The sequence below is a fragment of the Oncorhynchus gorbuscha genome, linkage group LG12 (genome assembly GCF_021184085.1).
Source record: "Oncorhynchus gorbuscha isolate QuinsamMale2020 ecotype Even-year linkage group LG12, OgorEven_v1.0, whole genome shotgun sequence".
Taxonomy (NCBI): domain Eukaryota; kingdom Metazoa; phylum Chordata; class Actinopteri; order Salmoniformes; family Salmonidae; genus Oncorhynchus; species Oncorhynchus gorbuscha.
Genome location: NC_060184.1, coordinates 59,727,323 through 59,750,640, shown reverse-complemented (window position 1 = coordinate 59,750,640; position 23,318 = coordinate 59,727,323). Strand labels below are relative to the sequence as shown.

Genomic DNA, 23,318 nt, shown 5'->3' with positions numbered 1-23,318 from the left:
GTGTGCATCAAGAATGGTCGACCACCCAAAGGACATCCTGCCAACTTGACACAACTGTGGGAAGCATTGGAGTCAACATGGGCCAACATTCCTGTGGAACGCTTTAGACACCTTGTTGTCCATGTCCCAACAAATTGAGGCTGTTTTGAGTGCAAAGGGGGTACATCTCAATATTAGGAACGTGTTCCTAATGTTTTGTACACTCAGTATATGTGAAAGTGAACAACTGCAAAGCACACTGGGTACTGTCACTGGCCTTGTTTTGGGGTGGAGCTCATTTAAGTAAAACTCAGCATGCTTTGCAATTGTTTAGTTTGTTTTGGTCATTTAGTAGATACATTTGATTTGATCTTTTATAAGGAATACAACAACATCATACAAACATCACAGCTGCCCAGACCCACACAACCCCATCTCTAGCGCCCGCTTCACATTCCGCCACATGGCCTGAAACTGAACAATTTTGTTTCTCTTTGTAGCCCATGCACTTTCAATATTTCAACAATAAATCTTTAGATTTTTCCATTGTGTTAATGATGGCGGCTTGATTTATTTCCATGTTTTTAGTATATGTTTTTTCAAGATGAGTGATGAGAAGAGAATCGTTCAGCCCATTGGATATCTCACTACACCCCCATATACCATGTCTTTAAATATGCAAATAAAATATTTGTCACATGCTTCGTAAACAAGGGGTGTAGTCGTGGCCAAAAGTTTTGAGAATGACACAAATATAAATTTTCACAAAGTTTGCTGCTTCAGTGTCGTTGTCCTATGTTACTGTGGAATACTGAAGTATAATTTTAAGCATTTCATAAGTGTCAAAGGCTTTTATTGACAATTACATGAAGTTGATGGAAAGAGTCAATATTTGCAGTGTTGACCCTTCTTTTCAAGACCTCTGCAATCCGCCCTGGCATGCTGTCAATTAACTTCTGGGCCACATCCTGACTGATGGCAGCCCATTCTTGCAAAATCAATGCTTAGAGTTTGTCAGAATTTGTGGGTTTTTGTTTGTCCACCCTCCTCTTGAGAATTGACCACGTGTTCTCAATGGTCTGGGGAGTTTCCTGGCCATGGACCCAAATTATTGATGTTTTGTTCCCCGAGCCACTTAGTTATCACTTTTGCCTTATGGCAAGGTGCTCCATCATGCTGGAAAAGGCATTGTTCGTCACCAAACTGTTCCTGGATGGTTGGGAGAAGTTGCTCTCGGAGGACGCGTTGGTACCATTCTTTATTCATGGCTGTGTTCTTAGGCAAAATTGTGAGTGAGCCCACTCCCTTGGATGAGAAGCATCACCACACATGAAAGGTCTCAGGATGCTTTACTGTTGGCAGGACACAGGACTGATGGTAGCGCTCACCTTGTCTTCTCCGGACAAGATTTTTTCCAGATGCTCCAAACAATCGGAAAGGGGATTCATCAGAGAAAATGACCCAGTCCTCAGCAGTCCAATCCCTGTACCCTTTGCAGAATTTCATTCTGTCCCTGATGTTTTTCCTGGAGAGAAGTGGCTTCTTTGCTGCCCTTCTTGACACCAGGCCATCCTTCAAAAGTCTTCACCTCACTGTTCGTGCAGATGCACTCACACCTGCCTGCTGCCATTCCTGAGCAAGCTTTGAACTGGTGGTGCCCCGATCCCCGCAGCTGAATCAACTTTAGGAGACGTTCCTGGCGCTAGCCGGACTTTCTTGGGCGCCCTGAAGCCTTCTTCCCAACAATTGAACCGCTCTCCTTGAAGTTCTTGATGATCCGATAAATGGTTGATTTAGGTGAAATCTTACTGGCAGCAATATCCTTTGCCTGTGAAGCCCTTTTTGTGCAAAGCAATGATGAAAGCACATGTTTCTTTCCAGGTAACCATGGTTGACACAAGAAGAACAATGATTCCTAGAACCACCCTCCTTTTGAAGCTTCCAGTCTGTTATTCGAACTCAATCAGCATGACAGAGTGATCTCCAGCCTTGTCCTCATCAACACTCACACCTGTGTTAACGAGAGAATCACTGACATGATATCAGCTGGTCCTTTTGTGGCAGGGCTGAAATGCAGTGGAAATGTTTTGGGGGGGATTTAGTTCATTTGCATGGCAAAGAGGGACTTTCCAATTAATTGCAATTCATCTGATCACTCTTCATAACATTCTGGAGTATATGCAAATTGCCATCATACAAACTATGGCAGCAGACTTTGTGAACATTTATATTTGTGTCATTCTCAAACAGTGAAATGCTTACTGCATTCCCAACAATGCAGAGACAAAAAAATATATAAATAATAACACAAGGAATAAATACACAATGGTTAACAATAACTTGGTTATATACACAGGGTACCAGTACGTAGTTGATGTGCTGGGGTACGAGTTAATGGAGGTAGATACTGTATGTACATACAGTATAGTTAGGGATAAAGTGACTGGGAAACAGGATAGATAATAAAAAGTAGCAGAAAAAGAGCTAGTGGAAAAAGGCTCAATGCAGATGGTCCTATTGAATTAACTATTTATCAGTCTTATGGCTTGGGGGTATAAGCTGTTCAGGGTCCTATTGGTTCACACCATAGTGCCACTAGAATTTTGATAGCAATACAGTGTGAACGGGGCCGCTATAAAGAAATGGTATAGAAAATACTCAGAAGTCATTAAAATACGTATTTTAAATACATGTAACAGAGATACTTCCCACCTCTGCTCTGAAGTACAATGCCCAAAGCTGTACAATTACCATGACGTTATTACTGTATTATACATAACTTAGAATTCAAGAACGTCTAAACTACAGGGTGCATTGTTTTCTTTCAAATGCACGTTGACTTCTTCAACAACATAGCCAACTATATACTTCATGTAAGTAAATCTGGAAGGTTCAAAATAGACTGTAGCTAAACACATCTATAACTTCAGATATCCCGAGGCAGACAGTCTATCCACCATGCCGTTTACTGTTCAGCATATATTTGATTTCATCACCACATCTGAATAAATACCACTTATAAGAAGGCGAAGCAACGGAGGACAACTTCAAAGTTGCACGCTTCAAGCAATTGAGGCTTATCTGCCGTGCCACACTTCAAAAGAAATGCATAACACTGTCTTTAACACAACTTAGAAGATATGAAGAGATCCTGTTAGCTATTTTATTTAATGTAAATATTAGTGTCAGCCAGGCTGAGGAATAGTGAAACCAAGAAGCATTGGGAGATATGGAAAAGGTCCATGCTCTCCTGTTGTCACTGTCATGGGAGTCAGAGGCAGTTTGACACCTGAATCTGTAATGTGACTGCTGTGAATTAATAAACATGTGGTGGTGCCTCTTTCTGTGATGACTGTTATCATTAGCTTTGCCTGTGAATCTTAATGAGCTAAACTAGGGTAAATATACTGTGAAATTTGGCACTCATATATTATTAGAAGTACTCTGTCACTAGTTTATAACAACTGCTTCCTTTATGGCAAATAACCAACATGTCTGTTGCATTTACAGTTTTCACAGTCTATTTTGTGTGATCATGCAACATAGAACTGTATATGTACAGTATAGTGGTTGATACCAATCTGGTTGTGTTAGTAAAACTACCACCTAAACAGAACATACTGTGTTATTTAATTGAATAAATGGCCATTCCTTCTTTACACAATATATTACTTCTGTGACATGGTAAAGGAGAAGAATGTCAAGTGTCTTGGTTTAGATTGTAAACATACTGTATTAGGTATCTCTCTCCTGGTCTCTATTGCTATTTCTATCTCTATCTCTGTCTTGGTGTAGACACTGTATCTCTCTTCTGTAGTCTACTGTATTTATATTACTATCTCTATCTTGGTGTAGACATCACTGGTGAAGCAGGGATTCTTTCTAGGGACTGATAGATACTGTAAGAAGATAATTACTAAGTAGATCAAGCTCATCGAGACTCATCCCTGGGGTCATTAACTGTGTAATTAATAATACATGCAAATATGTTGAACGCTCCAAGCTAACTTATTTTCTCTCTGCCTGTTTACGTACACTTTGGCGTCTCCTTCCCTTGTGCAAAGCTTAATTCTGTGAAAACTTAGAACATGGGAGAACTCACATGGAACATCTACAGCTCTAAGAATGTAGAAATTATACCAGACATTCTACTTGTTGTCTCAACAGGAAAGGGTTTCAGATTGTTACAGATTCCAATCATGAGTACAATCTCTACCACTGCGGATCTTGATTCTGTCTACCTTAAGCCATTATTACCAAGATCAAACAACCTTCCTTCGACAATCACATCCATAATAGGTATTGCAATAGACATGTCCTTTATTGGACACAATTGTGTTTCGGCAGCAGTTCAAATTTGTTCTGCAGAATCTCCAAGAATAAACAATTATCGTACATGATAAGATTATGTATTGCCTTTATCTTGGAGGTGCAATATCTTACCCAATATCGTGGGATTTTGCAAAGCAAAAACTAGTTGTGACCACCATTGTGGTGTAGGACCTTTCTGCCGTTTTCCTCTGCATTAACACCCACCACCAACCACTCCGTGCAGGAAATGTCACCTACAGAGAACTTTCATTACCACAAAGGTACAACGTACAATTGGAGAAAGACTGATGCAGTCTTTGTTGGGTGATTCTATAGTTATGTGAATGGGATGGTAAAGTTACATCAAGTTAAACATGATGAAGTTACATAAGAAAAACAGTTGTTGCTATGTATTTTCCTATTCAGAAACAAATTGCCTACAGTGCATTCGGAAAGTAGTCAGACCCCTTTACTTTTCCAACATTTTGTTATGTTACAATCTTTTTCTAAAATTGTTTAAATAATTTTTCCCCATATCAATCTAGACACAATACCCCATAAATGACAAAGCAAAACAGGTTTTTAGATTTTTTTTCCTCAAATTTATAAAAAACAAAATACTGAAAGGACCCCATATCAAGTACTTTGTTGATGGACCTTTGGCAGTGATTACAGCCTTGAGTCTTCTTGGGTATGAGGCTACAAGCTTGGCACACCTGTATTTGGGGAGTTTTTACCATTCCTCTCTGCAGATCCTCTCAAGCTCTGTCAGGTTGAATAGCTGCTGCACAGCTATTTTCAGGTCTCTCCAGAGATGTTAGATTGGGTTCAAGTCTGGGCTCTGGCTGGGCCACTCAAGGACATTCAGAGACTTATCCCGAAGCCACTCCAGCGTTGTCTTGACTGTGTGCTTAGGGTCATTGTCCTATTAGGAGGTGAACCTTCGCCCCATTCTGAGGTCCTGAGCGCTCCAGAGCAGGACATTCCCACAGCATGATGCTGCCACCACCACGCTTCACCGTAGGGATGGTGCCAGTTTTCCTCCAGATGTGACGCTTGGCATTCAGGCCAAAGAGTTCAATCTTAGTTTCATCAGACCAGAGAATCATGTTTCTCATGGTTTGATAGTCTATAGGTGCTGTTTGGCAAACTCCAAGCGAACTGTCATGTGACATTTATTGAGGAGTTGCTTCCGTCTGCCCCCTCTACCATAAAGGCATAATTGGTGGAGTGCTGCAGAGATGGTTGTCCTTCTGGAAGTTTCTCCCATCTCCACAGAGGAACTCATGTTCTTGGTCACCTCCCTGAGTAAGGCCCTTCTCCCCCGATTGCTGAGTTTGGCCGGGCGGCCAGCTCTAGGAAGATTCTTGGTGGTTCCAAACTTTTTCCATTTAAGAATGATGGAGGTCACTGTGTTCTTGGGGACATTTATTGCTACATAAAATGTTTTGGTACCCTTCTCCAGATCTGTGCCTGTCACGTTCTGACTTTAGTTCCTTTTTTATGTCTTTGTGTTAGTTTGGTCAGGGCGTGAGTTGGGGTGGGTAGTCTATGTTCTTTTTTCTATGTTGTATTTCTGTGTTTGGCCTGGTATGGTTCTCAATCAGAAGCAGCTGTCGATCGTTGTCTCTGATTGAGAATCATACTTAGGTAGCCTGTTTTCCCCATTTTGGTTGTGGGTGATTGTTTTCTGTTTTGTGCGTATTCCTTACAGAACTGTTTTGTTTTCGCTCTTTATTATTTTTGTCATTTCAGTGTTCAGTTTATTTTGTTTATTAAAATGAACACTTACCATGCTGCACCTTGGTCCTCTTCTCCTTCACCAGACGAAAACCGTTACAGTGCCTCAACACAATCCTATCTTGGAGCTCTATGGACAATTCATTCGACCTCATGTCTTGGTTTTTGCTCTGACATGCACTGTCAACTGTGGGATGTTATATGGACAAGTGTGTGCTTTTCCAAATCATGTCCAATCAATTGGATTTCCACAGGGGGACTCCAAACAAGTTGTAGAAACATCTCAAGGGTGATCAATGGAAACAGGATGCACCTGAGCTAAATTTCAAGTCTGATACCAAAGGGTCTGAATTCTTAGGTAAATAAGATATTTATATTTTTTATAAATCCATTTGACAATAAGGCCATAACGTAACGAAATGTGGAAAAGGTCAAGGTGTCTGAATACTTTCTGAAGGCACTGTATGTACATTAGAATTACATATGGGAAATCTCACTCTTACAGAACACAAAATTAAACTAGATATGGAATAACCATTATGAGAAGATAATGGTAGACCACTGCTTTCAATATCAAGCCTATATATTATAGACACAGCGACTGGTTGAGGCTCAGTGTTAAATTCTAATCTCCCTGCCATCATAGCTAAGCCAATATGACACCAATCTCGATGAAAATGTGCAAATCAACTTGCTTGGAGGTCCACAACACACTCACTGCCTCTCTTCATGAGCCATCGGTCTGTTAACGAGAACCACATACAGATTTTTAACAGGGCCGTTAGCAGTAGGGTCACCAGACCATTTTTCCCCCTCAGAACTAGCTGAATATTTAGCCGTGGTTTTCGAGCTGAGGTTAATCAATAGATTCAAGCACATATTTTAATTAGCTAGGTTACCTAGCTAACATTAACTTGCTTGTACAATGTCCAGCAGTTATCCTCTGTAGCTAGCTAGCACCAGTCAGCTGAAAGCTAGCTAGCTAACGAACAGGCAAATACAGTAAAGGTATCTAGCCAATAAATGTACTTTTGTTTTGATTAGCTAGCTGCCGAAGTAGCTAACTAGTTAGCTCTCATCTGGCTGGTAGAACATTATCTAACGATGGCAAGGAAAGCTTGGCATATCAAACAAGGAAAGCTAGGCATATCGTCTAGCTAGGCATGTCATCCAAAAAGTTATACTTTGGCTCATCTGTCCATAGAACATTCTAACAAGAGTCTTGATGAGCATCCAGGTGCTTCCAGGTGCTTTTTTGGCAAACTTGAGTTATCTTTTTGTATGAGATGGGTCCCATTATGTCTGTCAAAAACCAAACACTACATTCCAAAGTAAGAACCTCATACCAACGGTCAAGCATGGTGGTAGTAGCGTGAGGTCCTGCCTCAGGACCTGGACGACTTGCCTTAATAAAAGGAACCATGAATTCTGCTCTGTATTAGACAATTCTACAGGAGAATTTCAAGCCATCCGTCTGTGAGCTGAAGCTGAAGCACAGCTGGGTCATGCAGGAAGACAGTGATCCAAACCACATAGTCAAGTCTACATGAAAATGGTTAAAAAGCAACACATTTGAAGTTTTGGAACGGTCAAAGTTCAGACCTACTCCCAATTGATATGTTGTGGCAGGACTTGACGCGAGCAGTTCATGCTTGAAAACCCACAAATGTTGCTGAGTTAAAATAGTTCTGCATGGAAGAGTGGGCCAAAATTCTTCCACATGATGTGAGAGACTGATCAACAACTACAGGAAGCACTTGGTTGCATTCATTTTTTTGTTTGTCACGCCCCGACCTTAGTCTTTGTATTGTCTAGGGTTTTTTGTATGTCTAGGGGTTATTCTAGTCTAGGTGTTCTACCCCTGAACAGGCAGTTAACCCACTGTTCCCAGGCCGTCATTGAAAATAAGAATATGTTCTTAACTGACTTGCCTGGTTAAATAAAGGTAAAATTAGAAAAAAAAATGTCTATGGTTGCCTAGATTGGTTCTCAATCAGAGTCAGCTGTTTATTGTTGTCTCTATTTAGGTAGCCATATTCCTTGGGTATTGTGTGGGTTGTTATTCTATGTTTAGTTGCCTGTTTGCACTAACTAGTCATATAGCTTCACATTACCACGCTGTGCCTTGGTCTCATCAATACGACGAACGTGACAAAACAACCCATAAAAGGACTAAGCAGCGTTTGATGGAGCAGACAGCATGGACATGGGATGAAATACTGGACGGTAAAGGATCCTGGACGTGGGAGGAAATACTGGCAGGAGAGGATCACCTACCATGGAGGCAGGTGGAGAGAGCACAGGAGGAACGGCGAAGATATGAGGGTACACGGCTTTTGGGGGGGCCCACGAAGTGATTGCGTGAGTCAGGTCGGAGACCTGAGCCAACTCCTCGTGCTTACTGTGGGGAGCGTGCTACTGGTCAGGCACCGTGTTATGCGGTGGAACGCATGGTGTCTCCAGTACGCTATTCAAGCCTGGTGCGCTCTATTCCAGCTCCTCGCATTGGTCGGGCTAGAATGGGCGCTCCTGGTCTCCAGTGCACCTCCTTGGACCAGGATATCCTGCGCCGGCTCTGCGTACTGTGTCTCCGGTGAGTCTGCACAGCCCAGTGCGTCCTGTGCCAGCGCCAGCAGGGCAAGTATAAATATCCAGTCAGGACGGTTTATGTCAGCTCTACACTCCAGACCTCCAGTGCGCCTCTATAGGCCAGTACGTCCTGTGCCTGCTCCCCGCACTCGCCCTGAGGTGTATGTCCCGAGCCCGGTATCACCAGTGCCGGCACCACGCACCAGGCCTACAGTGCGCCTCGGCAGTCCAGTACGCCCTGTTTCTGCTCCTCGCACTCGCCCTGAGGTGCGTATCCCCAACCCGGTACCACCAGTGCCGGCACCACGCACAAGGCCTACAGTGCGCCTCGGCAGTCCAGAGCGTCCGGCGACAGTACCCAGTCCAGAGCGTCCGGCGACAGTACCCAGTCCAGAGCCTCCGGCGACAGTACCCAGTCCAGAGCGTCCGGCGACAGTACCCAGTCCAGAGCGTCCGGCGACAGTACCCAGTCCAGAGCGTCCAGCGACAGTTCACAGATCGGAACCTCCAATGACGGGCCACAGTCCGGAGCCTCCAACGACGGGCCACAGTCCGGAGCCTCCAGCAACGGTCCCCAGCACGGGGTCTCCAGCGATGGTCCGGGGTCTCCAGCGACGGTCCCCAGTCCAGAAAAATCACGCCCTGACCTTAGTTATCTTTGTTTTCTTTATTATTTTGGTTAGGTAAGGGTATGCCAAGGGTGGTTTGTTTAGTTTTTGTATGGTCTAGGGTTTTTGTATGTCTAGGGGTTTTTCTCGTCTAGGTGTTTATGTCAGAGGCAGCTGTTTATCGTTGTCTCTGATTGGGGACCATATTTAGGTAGCCATATACCTTGGGTATTTTGTGGGTTGTTATTCTATGTTGCCTGTTTGCACTAGTCATGTAGCTTCACGATTCGTTTTGTATAGTTTTGTTCAGTGTTTTCTCTTTCATTAAAGAGTTATGTACGCTTAAAACGCTGCGCCTTGGTCTCCTCATTATGGCAACCGTGACATTGTTGCTATTTGTAAACTCAGGTTCCCTTTATCTAATATTCGGTTTTGGTTGAAGATCTGATAACATTCAGTATCAAAAATATGCAAAAATAGAGAACCAGAAAGGGGGCAAATAGTTTTTCACCACATTTCTCTTCAGAGTTTTGTACTCGTCTAATGACTTCGTGTTTTGTAGGTTTTTCTCAGCAGTTTGTAATTTGTTACAGTGTTTGTATCAGGAGTTATCAAAATTGCTCTTGATGATCCACAGGGTTCTGCAGGCTTTTTTTGTATAAGCCCAGTGCTACTGTAACAGGAGTTAGTACTGCAATGAATATTCACTAAATCACACATTTTTCATAATTTGTTTTTGGTTGAATCTCCTACTGGTATTTTTTGGGCTCTGTGTGACATCAGCACTGCGCGCGCTAGCTCGTTCAGAGCTGTTTCAATCTGAATGAGCTAGGCTGTGTTCTCTCCCGCCTCCCATTTTTAAGCACGATACTCACTAAATGGAAATTGTAACCTCTGAAAACGTTGTACTTTACACGTAATAGTATTGGTCACATATTGTACTGTGTAAACAGTCTTTGTGTGGTGTCATGATTTCATGTTATAAGTTTGTCTTCCTGAGGTAATAAGAGAAAAGCTAGCTTGCCAGCTTGCTAGCAGGCTAATGTTAGCACCTCGATAGTGTTAGTTCAGTGTCAGTGGTCGAGCTACCATTGGTTCAGCTTCGTTTTCATCTTCTGACAGGTGAGGCACAGCAAATATATATCCTGTACAACATCCAGCCCTGATGTCCCCTTTCCTTTTCCCCTGTGATCCAGGTATGGAAATTATGTTTGAAATATGTGTGGGCGGGTTTTTGTCTTTTCATGAATAAGTTCTGTGTCCAATTCAATTTGGCTAATTGGCTCATTCATTGAGCCTAGTTTACATTTTTTTTTCATTGAACCTCCTTTTTAGCATAGGATTTTGATATTCTATTGATGGTATTGAGAACATGGTTCATATGTGTTATGCTGTATTATAAACTGGGTGGTTCGAGCCCTGAATGCTGATCAGCACATTGAGGGTTTGTGGTATGGTCAATATACCACGGCTAAGGGCTGTATCCAGGCACTCTGCGTTGTGTCGTGAGGAGAACAGCCCTTAGCAGTGGTATATTGGCAATATACCACACCCACTTGTGCCTTATTGCTTAATTATAATGTTTATAAAAATGCTGCATAATCACCCCTCGGTGTAAAAAAACATGGAAATTAAAAACAAAAAACTATGTTGAGCATAAAAATAAATTAGTAACCTCAATTCTCAATCAATTCTTCAGGATATGGACTCTACAAAGTGTTGAAAGCATTCCACAGGGATGCCGGCCCATGTTGACTCCAATGCTTCCCACAGTTGTGTTAAGATGGTTAAATGTCCTTTGGGTTGTGGACCATTCTTGATACACACAGGAAACTGTGGAGCATGAAAAACTCCAGCAGCGTTGTAGTTCTTGACACAAAACGGTGTGCCTGGCACCTACTACCATACCCCGTTCAAAGGCACTTAAATATTTTGTCTTGCTAATTCACCCTCCGAATGGCACACATACAGTGCACACTCCATGTCTCAAGACTTAAAATACTTTAACCTGTCTCCCCACCTTCATCTACACTGATTGGAGTGGATTTAGCAAAGGACATCAATAAGGCATCATTGCTTTCACCTGGATTCACCTGGTCAGTCTATGTCATGGAGGGGGCAGGTGTCCTTAATGTTTTGTACACTCAGTGTATATAATTTGGCTGTATGTAGTTTTAGACATAGGCCCATTGTAAATATGTATAATTGTTGCCTCGCTATCTTTATTGCAAAAAATATATATTAAAGTACAAACAGTGACATTATATTGACAGGGGTAATGAACTGTCCATTGATCAGTATTTATTAATATTTTTTGTTGTTGTGACATGTATCACTAAAATAAAGGTTTAAGGAAATACGTGCATGCACCACATTATTACAAAACAAAACTGCTCAATTAAGCCTGATGGTCTTGTATGTACAAAAACAAAGTTGTTTCATTTCATACAAAAAGCATGAAAAGGTAAAGTAATGGGATAATATCTTACTGTGATGAGTGAAGAATCCAATACTTTCCCTTGTATGTGGTACAAGTCACATTATTGTGGGGTCACCTCCTCTAAGAGTATGAATTTGGCTATTTGAGAAGGTTTGAATCCTAAGCAACCTGCCAAAACATAGTTTGAAGTACAATACCAACATAGCTACTGTCGTAGGTCAACGCTGTGTGCTGGAAAACCTTGGTAGAGCATGGGTGGAATAGGCATTGTGGTGCTCGTGATTTTATTTTATTTTTTGGCTTCAGACCAATGCCTCTTCTCACTTCAAAACGTGTTTTTTTGTTTTGAATTGTCTAATATAGCGATTACAGTACATTTGGGACCTTTGCCTAACAAGCTTGAAATCACTTAGTGAGAAGCACTCCGATGAATGAGGTGAATGAGAAAGTACGAAAGTCTTGCAAAGTCGGGTGGATAATCAGTTTTCAAATGCGTGAGACAAGTGTGAAATTCCACAACCTCATAAATCAAGTCTATGAAAGCGCAAGACCAAAGCCACAGTATTTTACTTCTATTCACAACTAGACTATGTTTGATAGATTAAATAAAGAGTTCATTGCGCTGGCCATGTGATACAGTCACAGTGAGATGTATGAGGGAAGGTCTTGGTGACTATGCACATAGCTTAAAGGAGAGTAACAAATGCATTTGTTATATCTTATTCTCTTTGAAGAGGTCGCCACGGTGCAATGCTGGATTATATTGGAGGAAAATTAATTCCGGTCTATAATGTTACATACTGTATTTTATGCATATATACAATATAACTATATGAATATCAATTAAACACACCATGGTTCATTATTGCTGTAATATTTCAGAGGCAAATGAGAGAAATACAGAACAGCAGTGCAACCTCTAGTGGATTAAGACTGAAATGCAGATACAGTGCCTTCAGAAAGTATTCACACCCCTTTACTTTTTCCACATTTTGTTGTACAGCCTCAATTTAAAAAGGATTAAATAGAGATTTTCTGTCACCGGCCTACACACAATATCCCATAATGTCAAAGTGGAAATATTTACAAAATAATACAAAATGAAATGCTGAAATGTCTTGAGTTAACCCCTTTGTTATGGCAAGCCTAAATGCATTAAGGAGTCATGTCACATAATAAGTTACATGGACTCACTCAGTGTGCAATAATAGTGTTTAACATGATTTGTGAATGACTACTGTACCCCATACCTACTGTACAATTATATGTAAGGTTCCTCAGTCGAGCAGTGAATTTCAAACACAGATTCAACCATGGGTAAAAAAAAAAGCAGACATTGAATATCCCTTTCAGCATGGTGAAGTTATTAATTACACTTTGGATGGTGTATCAATACCCATAATCACTACAAAGATACAGGCGTCCTTCCTAACTCAGTTGCCAGAGAGGAAGGAAACCACTCTGGGATTTCACCATGAGGCCAATGGTAACTTTAAAACAGTTACAGAGTTGAATGGTTGTGATAGGACAAAACTGAGGATGGATCAACAACATTGTAGTTACTCCACAATACTAACCCAACTGATAGAGTGAAAAGAAGGAAGCCTGTACAGAATAAACATATTGTTTGCAACAAGGCACTAAAGTCCCTGTGTCCAAGAACACTAAGGTAACCTGTCTGTTTGACTACTGACCCGTAGCACTCACCTCTGTAGCCATGAAGTGCTTTGAAAGGCTGGTCATGGCTCACAACACCATTATCCCAGAAACCCTAGAACCACTCACATTTGCATACCGCCCCAACCGATCCACAGATGATGCAATCTCTATTGCACTCCACACTGCCCTTTCACACCTGGACAAAAGGAACACCTATGTGAGAATGCTATTTATTGACTACAGCTCAACGTTCAACACCATAGTGCTCATAAAGCTCATCACTAAGTTAAGGACCCTGGAACTAAACATCTTCCTCTGCAACTGGATCCTGGACTTCCTGTCGGGCCGCACCCAGGTAGTAAGGGTAGGCAACAACACATATGCCACACTGATCCTCAACGCTCAGTCCCCTCCTGTACTCCCTGTTCACCCACGACTGTGTGGCCAAGCACGATTCCTCCTCCACAATTAAGTTTGCTGATGACACAACAGTGTTAGGCTTGATCACTGACAACGATGAGACAGCCTATAGGGAGGAGGTCAGAGACCTAGCAGTGTGGTGCCAGGACAGCAACCTCTCCATCAACATGAGCAAGACAAAGAGGCTGATCGTGGACTACAGGAAGAGGAGGGCCGATCATGCCTCCATTCACATCGATGGGGCTGTAGCGAGCAGGTCGAGACTTTCAAGTTTCCTGGTGTCCACATCACCAACAAACTATCATGGTCCAAACCCACAAAGACAGTCGTGAAGAAGGCACAAAAACACCCTTTCCCCCCTCGGGAGACTGAAAAGATGTCGCATGGGCCCGCAGATCCGTAAAAAGATCTACAGCTGCACCATCGAGAGCATCCAACCGTAACGAGCTACAGGCGCTAGTGAGTACAACCCAGTACATCACTGGGGCCAAGGTTCCTGCCATCCTGGACTTATATACTAGGCAGTGTCAGAGGAAGGCCCAAAAAATTGTCCAAGACTGCAGTCTAGGTCCAAAAGGTTCCTCAATAGCTTCTACCCCCAACAGCTTCTACCCCCAAGCCATACAACTACTGAATAATTAATCCCCCCCCCCCTTTGTTTTTAAACTGCTGCTACTCGCTGTTTATTCTCTATGCACAGCCACTTTACCCCTACCTACATGTACAAATTACCTCGACTAACCTGTACCCCCGCACATTGACTCAGTACCGGTACCCCCTGTATATAGCCTCGTTATTGTTATTTTACTGTGTTACTTTTAATTTTTTTTAACTTTAGTTTATTTAGTAAATATTTTCTTAATTTTATTTTCTTAACTGCATTGTTTGTTAAGACCTTGTAAGTAAGCATTACACCTTTAGTATTCAGCATATGTGACAAATAAAATTTGAGCCAGAGCGAGAGATAGAAAGATAGAAAGACTGTCACTGGCGTGGACCTCCTGGGCCATCTCTTGTATCCTTCTTCTCTTTTGAAGTGCTTTCTCCCCGAGTGGAGTTAGGCTGCTGACGGAGTGAGTTGGGAGCTAGCGGGAGAGGATTGGCCTCTGTGGTGTCTTTTACAAAGGAAGCGAGGAGGAGAGCTGTGTGGAGCTTTCAGGGAGCCCTTAAGTTGATGGAGGACTGTGATGATCTAGTGTATTAAATAGGCCAAGCTGTGATACTGAGAGCCCAGAGAGACTTGGTACTACATTGTCTGGGAGAGGGCCCCTGTGTTCTTCTGTACTGGCAGATTCAACACTTCAAATGTAGGCTGCTAAAGTACATTGGGTGTGAATGCCCTGAATGTACTGCATGCAAGCTCGTCAGAGGCCAGCATTTCTGAATATATACAAATAGTTAATGGAATGTTTCTGAGATAATATCCAGGCATGGTGTCCACCGTTTAGGTGATAACAATAACCTACATTAAACGCAGGGAAAAGCAGAGAAAGCAATATGCTCATTTCCAACATCCAAGCAGCTTTGGCACATGGGTTTTTCTGTTGCTCATTAGAAAAACGACATTCAGGCTTGGAGGTGTGTATTCTAACTGATTCCACGTTTGGATGTATTATGTTTGTCCCCCATGAGACACTGTAGAGGCAGTAGCCTATTTCAATGCATCAAAATCCCCAGAATGAATCTTAGATAACTCAAGAAATCTGTAAATTATTTTTGAGGTTTTTGCCGAAGATGTTATAGTTGCCCAATTTTACATCTAACTAAGGTGTTTTTCTTGAGAAATACTGCAATGTGCAATGTGTTGTCTTATGTAAACCAAGTCGGGCTGCTGTCTCATTATGCTGTTGGATAGAGAGCAGTCACTGCAGCTGTTCACCACATGTTAGTGGGCAAATGGACATCATCAAATCAAAACCCAACCATAATTTACCCTTTGTAACACACAGATGTTCCCAACTCCGTTTTAGACAAGACTTTATGACCAAAATTATTGTATTTACACTTGTTAGTCCATTTTGACACTAGAGTAACTGTTTCTGACTCATATCGATGCCATTTTCAAAGGGATTTGTTTATTTTAAAGGCAGTCGCTCTAAAGAAAATAGAAAATATGTGACTGTCAGACTTCTGTGTTGAGGGGGCAGACTGCTCCCCACTCTCTTTCTCTCTCTCCAGAGCCAGGACTGTTGTGTGTTGTTTCTGTTCTTCCGTCTGGGCTGAGGGAGAGACGAGAGGAGCGGTGGGACCAGTCAGCCTCTGCTTCAACCTCTTAGGCTCTCTTTTGCTCTCACTCCCACATCCCTAACCCCTCAGAGGACCACAGGAGTGAAGCCTCAGGGGTAGAATGATGTGCAGCATTTACTGCACCAACAAGGCTTGTGCTACTGGAAGAGTGGGTCTATCTATGAGTTGACAATGACCTTCAGTTCACTTCTCTCCCACACATCCCCAGCCTAACCCATCAGAGGAACACATGAACAACTCAATGCCTTCAACAGCCCCTAAACCCACTCCCTCCTAGCACCAGCCTGGTTGGCCCAGTAGGGTTTGCAGCACGTCAGTCTCCTACTCCCAGGATATGTAAGTGGGCAGTCTTTACCCACCGGTCTAAAGTACACTCACATCTCCTCAGATGGCGGAGAAATTTCTCATGAATGCTTTCTTTGTCTCCTTATTTCATTAAAATTACATTATACATGTGTGCCATTACATAGAATAGGCAAATTACGGACAGGAACCTTGCATGACATACACATAATTCATATGTATTGGGATGTTAAATTTTCTGAGTGGGGAGTAACTGAAACACGTACACAGATATACAGTATGTATAGATGCCAAGCACAGTTGATGCATGGCAAAGATGCACAGATGAAGTAAGATCCACTTGATTGATAGATGATGATGAATAACTATGATATCTTTGATTTCAATTTACGGAGAAACTGGGGTGGTTAGTAATCAATGTACACAATAGGACTTTCCTCTCATATTTAAGTGGGTTTTGTTAGTAAATAACTGTTTGTGTTAGGTCTCAATCAATTGTGAGGATGCCAAAGTGGGCTATAATTGGTCACACTTCTGGCAAATTGAGAGGAGGAGATGAGAGAAGGAGCAGGCTCATTTCACACCTGATGTGAAACGATTAGGCCGATGATTTTGGTGGAGTTCAATTATGATGATGATGGCGATGATGTTCTTTCAGAGAACATGTGATGCTAATAAAGTCGTGATTAAACAGCCTTGCGTATTCTGCAGGTGAAAAGTGTTAATAACCCGCAGAGCCAGCTCAGTTCATTTGCTGTGACATTTTCACATATCCCGTCTCCTCGTTCTCCCTCATAAATATGTGTAGAGATGAGTTACATCTCTGAGTAAACCTGAGAAGTTCAAGGCTACATCATTGTGTTCATTGGGTTCAGTGTTTCCTAAGGGTACAGGAAATGAAATGAAGAGGAAATATTTTCAAGATGGAGCTGAAGTTGTTAGAAATTAATTTAGATTTACAATCGCTCCAATTAACAGAAGACAAACTGTATAAACAGTTAGAACAGTATAACACTGACGGAAAAACAACATGAATTCATGCGAAAATATTTGTTTTCGGGGACACATGTAAAACATCATGGAACACTTCACATGTAAATTCATGTGCTTTTGGAACACTTCACATGTGGCAGAAATGAGTCATTATGATACACAGCACTTTTAAAATACAGTGTTTCTTCTTACATATTTGACATGTTTATTCATACAGTAATTATTATTCAACGCGTCCTGACCTGGGCTTTGAACTCTTGGTTCACGGCATTCTGATATTTCTGCTACCCTGTCTGTGTCAATGGCTGGTTTCACCTCTATACCTACACTTTTGACTTCTAAGTAAATATCAGCTTGGTTAAAAATACACTCAAGAAAACTATTATACTTGTCATTGCGATTCAGGAGTAACACCGAAGCAGAATAATATGCCTGCCAACATTAAACTATGCAGAAAACGGTGAAATATCTGAAATAGGTAAAGGAAATCAATGATGAGAGAATAGTCAGATTAAGTGCTAACTAAAATAGCAGTGCAGATGCCACTCTTTAGCTATGTGCAGAGATGTATTATGGGTAATGAATGTGTAGAGGAATGCTACAGACTTTGCAGACAGCAGAAAGATCAGCACACCTTGAATCCAGAGGTTGTGTGTTCAAATTTAGATGAACAGCATACTACTTACTTTAAAACTCCATACCATTTCATTACTTATAATGTTTTGGGACCATCTGAGGCCATCACGTGAGGTCCTGACGACTGGTAAAACAAATGTCTTGAGAACATCTTACAAAAATGCTAACATGGTCCTTGCCCTTATGGAAAAACAACATGAATTTCACGTGTGAACTAATGTGATCTGATGTGAAGTTAATGTGACAACACGTGGCAACATGTAAAGCAACATGAAACTAAATACGTGAGGGAGGTACACCCTTCTCATATCGAACAGCAATCTGCGCTGCTCCGTCATGTTGTGAACAAGGCAGCATGGTGCATCATTCAGAAACATACGACGTCTCTTTTCCATACAAAATATATGTTCGAAATTTCAAACTAGTTTTCATTGAGAAGGAAGAAAAAAGCATATTTATCAAAAGCAATCACTTTTGCATGTAAAAACACAGAATTACGACTCGATACTCCATGTGCTTAACCTAGGTCACTTTTGTTTTGAGCCGACTTCGGCGTTGGCTTCACGTGAAGTGTTCCAAAAACACGTTTGCGGATAATTTCACGTGTGAAATGTGAAATATTCTAAACACACATGGTTTCACATGATTCCCAAAATACATTTTAACATGTAAAACGTAATGTGAAATGTTCTAAAAACATGTTTTCACATGATTTTTCATGTGAAATGTTGACATTTTACATCCCCATGTTGTCACATTTATTTAACATGAGATCATGTTGTCACATGTGCTCACACAAGATCACATGTGTTAACATGTGGAATTCATGTGATTTTTATCTGTAAGGGAACAATTCTCCATAATAATACAATCTTACCTCCACAAGCAGGTAAGTGAAGAATTTCCTCTTATCTCTTGGCTCCCATCTTTCTGCGACTGCAGGCATGTTTCCGTACACCAAAATGTGGCATTAACTGTAAAATTGTATACAAAGGGACACTAATTAGAGTTCCATTCGAAAACTATGTATGGTGCCTAAACTTTTATTTACAACTACTACAGTTAACCACTAGATGGAGCCTGTAAACAATCTTTCACACTATCACTACTGTCGTAGAAAACAAGAGGTTTTCCTCTAGAAACCTGGGGACGTATTCATAAAACAATTAAGAATAGAAGTCCCGTATTAATTATGATCGAAAAGTTACAACTTATCCTAGATCAGCACTCCTACTCTGAGACACTTTAAGATTGCAGTACAGGTCATCTCACTTGTTTTCTCACAGATGTTTTATTCTATTCAATGTACTCATTCTAAATGTTTGGCATGAGTTGATATGATGTTATGTTGATTCTCTATATGAGCTTTTGACAGGATTACACATTATTCTGGTCCTTAGCAGGCTATATATTGCTATCATATTCATTACCACAAGGGGGCATTGGGGAGATAGCTGAAAAGTACCTGTCATATACAGGGACATGTTTATGATGTACAACATATTTCAGTGAATAGCCTTGTGTTCAACTTCTCATGAGAGAAAGAGAGAGAAAGGTATTTGTTTGGTTTAGTAGCTCAAAGAAACACTGTCTAGAAGAAACACTGTCTAGAAACACTGTCTACACAATCAAGCTACAATTGCTACAGGTATAAAGCACCTTCATATGAGTGGTGTGAATTGAAATGAGCAAATGTTAAATTAAACTTAACATCATAACACTGACCATTTTCAATCAATTAAGGGTGGATTTAAATCCAACAAATTTAGAGTGAATCACAGTGCTTTGCCTCTGGGGCATTACATTTTTAACCTTGGCCCTGTGCTTGTGTGTGCAGCATGCATCTCGATACCCTCTATGATGTTATGCATATTAACAGAGCAGACAAGCACGTACATCTAAAAGCAGAGACCTGATTCTAATTCCACAGCAGATGAGAAGGAATACATACTCCAGTAACTACCAGCTCAGAATGAGATGGGGAATCATTGTGATTCAGTCTATTCCAGGACCCTTCCACAACTATGCTCTTCTTAACAACTGTCTCCTCATTGTTTAAACATGTTCTGCTTCTACTGCATGTGGTGGGCCAAACCTTGCTCTTTAAAGAGGAGGTATTGTTTACTTGTCTTTTATGTCAGAAGGCAAAAGCTAAGTACATCACACCAGAAGAGATCAGACCAGACCAGGGCCTGGTTTCCCAAAATAAATCGGGCCCTGACCAGCCCAGAAACAATGTGTGAGCAGATAGTTTTGTTTTGCAGTGCACTGCTAATGCAGACAGAGTGGGTGTGTGGTGTACCCCGGTTTCAAATGCCATGTAATATAGGAACAGTCAAGGTGGGAAAGAGTGTTCTCCTCAGACACAACTTTTGTCTGGTTCTGAAAGGCCACTTATGCTGAAGGATGAATTCCATCTTGAGCTAGATTAGAATTGTATTGTATTGTATTCGATCATGTGAGTTTTTGTCATGAGAAGCCTTTTGAAAAGGGTTCAATTTGGGACACAAAACAGTCTCTCTCACCTCACCAGGGAGAGCTGTACGTATTAGCCTTGAGACAATATGGTGTTTCCATCTACCTCGAGCTTCTTTAATCCATTTCCACGGCACCCTGATCATTGATCTTCTCGTGTTTTATCACCTAGCCTTAGGTAGAGCGTTATCTCAATCTCTAGAGATTCAACAACTCCTAGATCTAGTGGAATGTTTTTCCCATCGTGTTTGAGATACAGTATAAGGGTCTTATTCCATTGTGTCTTAAAAGCACATTATTAGTAGATATCGCTAAACAAGCAGTGCCTTCTAGGCAGAACTGATTATTCTTAGACATATTTGTTATGTTCACCTTGCTGTCAGGAAAAAGTATTGTGTGTCAAATGTGAACACATATTAACAGTCTAAACCGTAAAATAGCAATCAGCAGTAGAAAGAATAACAAAGTGTTTTCCCTGCCCCTGTTTTGGTAAAAAAAAATATATAAGGGATTAGGCATGAAGAATTCAGGAGTTTATTTCACATTTTTCACATTTGTGTTTTTTCATCGGAAATTATTGCTTATGGGGAGGGGCACATATTTCACTGGGGACAGGGGGGACATGTCCCTCCCACATTCTGAAATTGCATTTTTGCCCCCAGTTTTATCGTTGGAATGTGATACAAAACGAGGCAACGGTGTGCTTTAGGACCATGCGGACGCCTCCGAGTGGTCAGGTAGACTATTTGGAAAGTTAATCCAACTGGATAAACAAAATAATATAATACATTATATATATATATTCTTTCTAAAAACCAAATTTGCATATGTGTAAAATATGACTGTTCTCAGATTTTAAATTAATAGATTTTAGGTGTGTATTAAAATGTGTTTTCTTTTGCAAAATGCTATATCCATTGTTAAGCTGGAATGGAATGTTTGTATTATGTATATTTGATTGTGATATGTGATTGTCTCACCTAGCTATCTTATGATGAATGTAAGTCGCTCTGGATATGAGCATCTGTTAAATGACAAAAATATAAAATGTACATTTTTACATACAGATCTCACAGTACTGCACTTATTTATTGAATTTAAAATATACAATACCAGTCAAAAGTTTGGGCAAACCTACTCAGGGTTTTTCTTTATTTTTACTATTTTCTAAGTTGTAGAACAGTAGTGAACATCACAACTATGAAATAACACATGAAATCATGTAGTAACCAAAAACGTATTAAACAAATTAAAATAGATTTTAGATTCTTCAAAGTAGACACCCTTTGTCTTGATGACAGCTTTGCACACTATTGGCATTCTCCAACCAGCTTCATGAGGTAGTAACCTGAAATGCATTTCAATTAATAAGAGTGGCTTGTTAAAAGATCATATGTGGAATTTCTTTCCTTCTTAATGCGTTTGAGCCAATCAGTTGTGTTGTGACAAGGTAGGGGTGTTATTCAGAAGATAGCCCTATTTGGGAAAATACCAAGTCCATATTATGGCAAGAAAAGCTCAAATAAGCAAAGAGAAATGACAGTCCATCCTTACCTTAAACATGAAGGTCAGTCAATCCAGAAAATGTCAAGAACTTTTAAAGTTTCTTCAAGTGCAGTCACAAAAAATATCAAGCACTATGATGAAACTGGCTCTCATGAAGACCACCACAGGAAAGGAAGACCCAGGAAAAGTTCATTAGAGTTACCAGCCTCAGAAATTTCAGCCCAAATGAATGCTTCAAGGAGTTCAAGTAACAGACACATCTCAACATCAAGTGTTCAGAGGAGACTGTGTGAATCAGGCATTCATAGTCAAATTGCTGCATAGAAACCACTACTAAAGGACACCAATAAGAACAAAAGACTTGCTTGAGCCAAGAAACACGAGCAATGGACATTAGACCGGTGGAAATCTGTAGTTTGGTCTGATGAGTCCAAATTTGAGATTTTTGGTTCCAACTACTGTGTCTTTGTGAGACACAGAGTAGGTGAACGGATGATCTCTGCATGTTTGGTTCCCACCATTAAGCATTTGAGGAGGAGGTGTGATGGTGTGGGGTGCTTTGCTGGTGACACTGTCTGTGATTAATTTAGAATTCAGGGCACACTTAACGAGCATGGCTACCACAGCATTCTGCAGCGATATGCCATCCCATCTGGTTTGCGCTTAGTGAGACTATCATTAGTTTTTCAACAGGACAATGACCCAACACACCTCTGAGCTGTGTAAGGGCTATTTGACCAAGAAGGAACGTGATGGAGTGCTGCACCTGATCTCCACAATCACCTGACCTCAACCCAACTGAGATGGTTTGGGATGACTTGGACCGCAGAGGGAAAGAAAAGCAACCAATAAGTGCTCATCATATGTGGGAACGCCTTCAAGACTGTTGGAAAAGCATTCCAGGTGAAGATGGTTGGGAGAATGCCATGAGTGTGCAAAGCTGTCATTAAGGCAAAGGGTATCTACTTTGAAGAATCTAAAATATATTTTGATATATTTTACTATTTTTTGGTTACTACATGATTCCATATTTGTTATTGCATAGTTTTGATGTCTTCACTATACTATTCTATAATGTAGAACATTTTAAAAATAAAGGAAAACCCTTCAATGAGTAGGTGTGTTCAAACTTTTGACTGGTACTGGATATAGTATTCACACCTCTTAACTTTTTTTGTGTTACAACCTGAATATAAAATGGTTTAGATTTTTTGGTCACTGGCCTACACATAAAACCCCGTAATGTTCAAGTGGAATTATGTTTTTCTTATTTACGTTTTTTAAATTATAGATGAAAAGCTGAAATGTCTTGAGTCAATAAGTATTCAACCCCTTTGTTATGGCAATCCTAAATAAGTTCAGGAGTAAACATGTGCTTAACAAGTCGCATAACAAGTTGCATGGACTCACTC

At 40.9% G+C, this 23,318-nt stretch overlaps 1 protein-coding gene across 2 annotated transcripts in view; it reads right to left on the bottom strand.

Annotated features, from left to right (window-relative positions):
- plppr5b (phospholipid phosphatase related 5b) overlaps positions 1-23,318 on the bottom strand; it is a 112,354-nt gene that overhangs the window by 86,546 nt on the left and 2,490 nt on the right. For both annotated transcript variants that reach the window (XM_046292493.1, XM_046292495.1), the window contains exon 2: positions 18,803-18,899. In XM_046292493.1, the coding sequence (XP_046148449.1) occupies positions 18,803-18,871 (69 nt within the window). In that variant the 5' untranslated portion in view covers positions 18,872-18,899. The remainder of the gene's footprint in view (positions 1-18,802; positions 18,900-23,318) is intronic.